Raw genomic sequence first — 6,751 nt, forward strand, 5'->3', positions numbered from 1 at the left:
AAAGGGGTTGTTTTACAGTATGAGCTGTGAAGATGTGGCATTCTCTCCCTAAATTGGCCGTGCTGGCTGACACATTCGATTTACAAAGGGGTTGGATGGCTTTTTAGCAAGTGAGGGAATTCAGGGTTATGAAAAATAGCTCATAGTACAAGTTGATCCAGGGACTGGTCCGATTGCCATCTTGGAATCACGAAGGAATAGTTTCCTCCTCTGAGGCAAATTGGAGAGGCTTCAAATGTTTTTTTTTTTGCCTTCCTCTGGATCAACTAGCAGTTAAGCAGATTATATATAGACTTAAAAGGTTGAACTGGATGGACGTGTGTCTTTTTTTCTATCTAACTTACTAAGTATTTAGCACTATTTTTAACATTTACATTAACCAAGCCTTTTGTGACTCCCACATCAATAGGTGAGCCACTGTATGCCATAAAAAATATGGGGAATTATTTTTTTCATGTTGCTTTAAGCAATATCAATATTTTATTGATGTCAGTGTTCCATGAATAGCAGGACTGCTAGCTGAACGATCACAAATGGATACAAAATGATTAGATCTAATTTGATTGAATTCATACAATCATAAATTTGTTAGACATCTGGAAAGTGTATTACTATTTGAATTACCAGGGTTAAAGGATAGGGGATGGATGTGATCTGGAAAATTAAGAACTTGATTATAGCTGAGCTACATGAAAAGTGTGGCCTGAATGCCACAAAGGTGTCCCAATCCAGTGTTGTTTGGGGATGATCATGCCAGAATACTGATGGAGTAGAATATATTTATATACAGTATCTGCTCTACATGGTGTATATGATATAACATTCATTTTGATAATAAAGGATGTGGCTGTGGGTGCCAGATACTTCATCTTTATCCAGTCTACTCCATATGTATGTGCTCTTTTAGTGACTGCTGTGTGCCCACCGGAAGGTACCACTACAATGCAATTTCCTCAAAAAATATTGCAGCAGTGTTTCAAGTTTGGACTTATGTTTACCAAATTAATTGGAAAAGAAGCCAATAGGTTGACAGGTTTACACTGAATGTGACAACCATAATATAAATCAGATATTCAGGAACACACCACACGTATTTCATATATTTAATATGTTCACTTAAGAAACTTCTCATTTAAACTTTTATATCTTTAGTATGTTAGATTAGTCACCAGAATTCACCAGCTTCAAATTATTAGAGCTGCTGGAGGCTTGCTGGGAGTCAGTTGTGACAATTGAGTGACTGAACTGTGATCCAGATCTGGTCCTTTTTATTCCTCCCAGCAGCTTCTTGCACTGCACTCTCAGCTCCTTGTTCATACAGAAGAGAATGACTGGATTTGTGAAGATGGGCAGGTCAAATAAAAACTCAGTGGCGGTTTCCAGGCAAATGTTTTTATCTGCAATTAGAGGTAGGATTCCACCTAAGAGAAATATTGGTTATGGTTATTATTAAATTTCAACTTGTCTGAATACCATGCAACTTTTATGGAATTCCACTGCAGAACAGATATCATTTCAGTTATGAGACATTATTCTGTATGCGTATGTGTTTGCTCCTACCCTAGCACAGACATATATTAATAGTAGGTCTAATCTAACAATTTTTATTGAAAGATTACTATAGTGACGCAAGTTGTGGGTAGTTCTGTTTAGTATTAATTATATTACTATTATAATCGTACGGCATGTGGCAATTCATTCAACATAAAGAGCTTGAGTGGGATTCTAGGAATTACATATTTGTTTAGGCTGACTGTCAATAACTTAAATATAATTTCAAGAATATACAATTGAATTCTGTATTCCCCATGCCAATTCCAAAATAAGAATCCCCTGAATGTGGTTAAGAGTCACTGAAAGTGCCTCACAGGATACCTTCATCAGGATGGGGCAGTAGTCAATGCCTATACCTATAAGTGCTGCAAGAACCCAAAGATACAACATAATTCTTTATATTTTTTTTGTTTCTAAAATATAAAGAACATGGTTCTGCAAGTTTAAATTATAGATGGATCAAGCTCTATGGCAGATTTCATTATTCATTTACAAGTTGATGATGCTTACCCCTCGTTAACATAATAACTATGCTTTCATTTGTTTCCATGATGGAACATATCAGAATCTGCCACTTAACTGCTGAAGTTTCAGTAGGTAAAACAGTGTGACTTTGTGTGTCAAATGTTTGCATAAAGCCTGTTTTATTCCTACAAGCACCTAAGGATGGGGTTGAATTCTTTGCATTTATGGAAAGGCAACTTGACTTACCTGGGATATGTGCAATGAAAGTTATCAGGCAGATAAATGAGAAAGTTTTTGCCAGTTTCCTGTTTGTAGCTTGACTTCTTTTCATGACCTGGGCACTCCTGAAAATAGTAAGTAATATATGGAGGTAAAAATAGGCAGTCAAAGGGAGACCTAGCAAGATCTTGAAGAGCATTCTGATTTTCATGGTCTGGTCATTGATGATGGTGAAACACGTCTCATAAACATTATCATAATGAGAAAACTTCCATCCCAGGATATGTTCTATCATCTCTTCTGTCATCAGAACCAAACAAGGAAAAAACAGTTGAAAAATAGTGAACAACTTATGGTCAACAATCTTATGACCAAACACAATGGCAATATAGATGGAAAAGGAGATGCAAGAGACATAATAGAACGATACGGTGCTAGCTATTTGCTTCACATAGACCATTAGCTCACACACTGGTGAGCTAAAACGCCACTTCTGATAAATCCTCCAGTCAATCATTAAAGGCCAGGAAAGTAGATTTGCGATATTAAAGGCGGTGCTGCCCACTACATAAGCCACAATGCTGCTCTTGATACGATTCTTCTTGCTGTTTAGGCACATGATGACAGACATCAAGATAAGGGAATTCACCACCAAGCCGGGAAATATTAAAACACTTCTGACAAAAGCACAGAACTGAAAGTAAATGTCCACATCACAAAAAGCTGTATCATTGAAAATCATGTCTTCAGCCTTGCTAAGCTCTAATCTTCACTGTATAATGGTGGGGTCTTTCCTATATATGTCTTCGTTTTGGTGGGTTAGCGATTCTCAACTGCTTGTCTTCCATGGCCATCCTTTGTTTTGAATTGTTTAATAAAATAAAAATAGAAATAACATCAGGCTGGTAAATAAATATTGTGCATGCACAAAATAATTATTGATTTCCTAGAATAGAAATTCCTGGAATTTGTATGGTTTGTCAAAAAGTATTGTAGGATTTAAAGAGTGTGTGAGTCTTTTATACTGTGCAAAGTCAAGATTAAGTAAACTCAAGAGACCAATTAATAAGGAGTTGAAAGTGTAATCCTTGAGAACCACCTGTCATTATGCTCATTATATAGAAATATCAGTGACAATAATTGCCTAGAAGTTGCTTAGTTAGGTCTCAGAAATGTTATTGCATATGTATACAGTCACATGGATGGCTCAAGATTCTAGCCAGTGACACCATTAATTGCTACACGGCTACCTCTAGAACTTTAAAAATTGTAGATCTGAAGTTTACCCCTATAAACATGGTCTTATGCTCATTTACCCAATATCATATACAAGAAGTTTTGCAGTCCAGTTGCTGCCTTGGATTTGTCCCACACCTCTACATATTTCTATAGATTGACTCAATTGGGATATCACACACAGGATACCCCGAGGGAAAATCCGATAAAGAGATTTGGTGAGCTCCACTTGTACTCTTATTTACACATGCCTGGGATGCAATAGTGGGGTTGGGTGCTTGAGATGTACCTCTTTTGGTTGTATTCCCCTAGTTTTGGGTCTTCTATAATTGAGGCAGCAGGCTGACTGTAGTTCCAAAAGGAGAGATGCGAGAGAAGGGAGAGATACTTAGCTTGTTACAAATGCTTATCTGGAATAGATAATGAAGAATCTACAGTTAAAATGTTTGGACTGTTCAAAAAGCTTCAGAGGGTGTCAACCAAAGAGTTAAAATTGTGGTGGGAGACTTCCATGCTGGAGAACTATATTAAACTTAAAAGAGTACCTAGAGGATTGAGAATAAAAAAATACCCAGCATTTGAGTTGCAGGAAATAAATCTCATGGAAGAGATGGTAAGAAACTCTCTCGGAATTTTCCTTTAAACTGATGCAGATTTTAGAGAACAAATATCATTCAGCACAAGAAAGATTGAAAACGTCAATTGCTCAAATTGAAACTACATTGGGGGGCAGATGTAAGAAGGGTCGAATATCGAGGGTTAATTAACCCTCGATATTCGACTAGGAACTAAAATCGTTCAACTTCGAATATCGAAGTCGAACGATTTAGCGCAAATCCTGCGATTGAACGATCGAAGGATTATTCGTTCGATCGAACGATTAAATCCTTCGAATCGAACGATTCGAAGGATTTTAATACAACGATCGAAGGAATATCCTTCGATCAAAAAATCACAGGCAAGCCTATGGGGACCTTCCCCATAGGCTAACATTGACTTCGGTAGCTTTTAGCTGCCGAAGTAGGGGGTCGAAGTTTTTCTTAAAGAGACAGTACTTTGACTATCGAATGGTCGAATAGTCGAACGATTGTTAGTTCGAATCGTTCGATTCGAAGTCGTAGTCGTAGTCGAAGGTCGAAGTAGCCCATTCGATGGTCGAAGTAGCCCAAAAAACACTTCGAAATTCGAAGTTTTTTTAATTCAAATCCTTCACTCGAGCTTTGTAAATCTGCCCCTTAGTGTATATAAAGAACTTGTTAATTATGATAAATGTGATGGGAGAATTAAAAAAGATTTGGAAATAATGGGGAATAAAATTATTGATATGAAACAGAAAAAAAAATCCTAAGGGATAAAGCTGATTAGGAAGAGAACAGAGTGTACTCATATGGAGAATGAAAAGATGGACTACAGGAACGAGAGGAAAATGAAGTAAGGGGAAAGAGAGGAAGTAAATCAAAGAGAGGTAGAAAGGAAAATTATGAGAAGGAAATGAGGACAAGTGAGAAGGACAAATCATAATTTATAAACATGGGAAATATTACAGCTGGATCTGATTTTATCACACTTGGATTTGAAAAAAAGACGCAGTTTGAGTACAGAAGTGGATAGAGTGTCACCAAGTACAACAGGGACCATCACAATTGGTTGAAGGTAACTTTTAAATGTGGAGCTAAGCTTTGAAACTTTTGTAAATTTATAAATGTGTCAAAAGAAATACAGAGTACAGTGACATGCAAGTGATATAAATGCGAATCATATGTGAACTGTCTCACAACAAACGTGATATATTTGGCCACATGTCGATGTCACAAATCATACATTGGTAAAACAACTAGACAGTTCAAAGATATTGGAACGTATAGCCGGTATTATATATAGAGCAGATTCTTCTTCTGCTATAGCTGAACACACATTAAAGAGACATAACACTAATAAGCATTTTGTCTCCTTTCAAGCAATTGAATATGTGAAGCTTGGGAAAATGAGATATTAATTGAATGTTGTCCAAAAGGGAAGTAAAGTGGATATTTATTTTGGATACAGTTACACCGAATGGGATACATAAGGAATTAGATATTAAATCTTTTATGGGCTAGGTGAATCTTTAGATTGAAAAAATAATGTTTTATATTAAATGCGCTGTCCAATGTGATATGTAATTATTAATTAAGTACAGTCAAATACCTTTTGTGCTCTATTTCACTTAGTAGTATACTAACGTGGTCTAATATGTTATTTCGAATATTACTACCCCATCATAATATATTGTTTTAATTGAGAGTTTGAAAAGGGGTATAGGGGTATAGGTGTATATGGAGTTCTTTTAAATACTTAAATATTATAATGCATTCTAGTCACATAATGTACATATCTTTGTATTTTGTATAACATATTGAGGAATGTATGCACATCACATATTTGTTCATGACACTAGTATTTGTGCATTTTTAATGTGTTTAACTTTTATCTATCACATTTGGGATTTTAATTGTACACTTCACCATTAATGGGCACATTTATCAAAAGTCTAATTTTGAAGGTATGTGAATTTTTTTTTACTCTTTTTTTTTCCATCCAGAATGTGGGATCCTTGACAAACTGGCAATCTGCAGCTAAGTGGCAAATGAGATTTAATGTTGATAAATGTAAAGTCATGCAGCTGGGATGTAAAAATATCCAATAATACCCTTAATGGAACTTCACTAGGCAAATCCATTATGGAGTCCTTGAAGATAATAAACTTGGTTGTAGCAAGCAATGCCAATCAGCACCGTCACGGGCAAATAAGGTCTTGAGCTGTATTAAAAGGGGCATAGATTCATGGGAAAAGAAGGTCATTCTTCCACTTTATAGAGCACTGGTAAGGCCCCATCTAGAATATGCCGTAGAGTTTTGGTCTCCATCACTCAAACAGGACATTATTGTATTAGAGAGGGTACAGAGAAGGGCAACTAAGCTGGTAAAAGGTATGGAAAATCTTAGCTTTGAGGAAAGACTGGCCAAATTGGGGATGTTTACGCTGGAGAAGAGTCGCTTAAGCGGGATATGATAACTATGTTTAAATATGTAAGGGGATCATATAATCTCTATAATGCTTTATTTACGAGTAGGTCTTTCCAGCAAGAAAAAAGGTTCTGCCTAAATATTCGGAAGGGATTTTTTACAGTGAGAGCTGTGAAGATGTGGAATTCTCTCCCTGAATCAGTGGTACAGGCTGATACATTAGATACTGTAGCTTTAAAAAGGAGTTTTATGGCTTTTTAGCAAGTGATGG

The 6,751-nt window shown here is 36.2% G+C and overlaps 1 protein-coding gene across 1 annotated transcript; it reads right to left on the reverse strand.

The window, feature by feature from the left end:
* Positions 1 to 982: 982 nt before the first annotated feature.
* Positions 983 to 3,363, reverse strand: LOC121397370. The gene is made up of 2 exons (XM_041574014.1): positions 2,266 to 3,363; positions 983 to 1,421 (listed from the first exon to the last, which is right to left on the reverse strand). The coding sequence occupies exons 1-2, from the start codon at positions 2,978 to 2,980 to the stop codon at positions 1,162 to 1,164; spliced, it is 975 nt and encodes a 324-aa protein (XP_041429948.1). The 5' UTR covers positions 2,981 to 3,363; the 3' UTR covers positions 983 to 1,161.
* Positions 3,364 to 6,751: the final 3,388 nt, after the last annotated feature.

The sequence above is a fragment of the Xenopus laevis genome, chromosome 8L (assembly GCF_017654675.1).
Source record: "Xenopus laevis strain J_2021 chromosome 8L, Xenopus_laevis_v10.1, whole genome shotgun sequence".
Taxonomy (NCBI): domain Eukaryota; kingdom Metazoa; phylum Chordata; class Amphibia; order Anura; family Pipidae; genus Xenopus; species Xenopus laevis.

Bases quoted from the DNA above. Each gene is read 5' to 3' on its own strand.
- LOC121397370 (XM_041574014.1), bottom strand. From the start codon at position 2,980: ATGATTTTCAATGATACAGCTTTTTGTGATGTGGACATTTACTTTCAG. The intron at 1,422-2,265 runs GTAAGTCAAGTT...TATTTCTCTTAG, and splicing joins TTTCATTGCACATATCCCAG to GTGGAATCCTACCTCTAATT.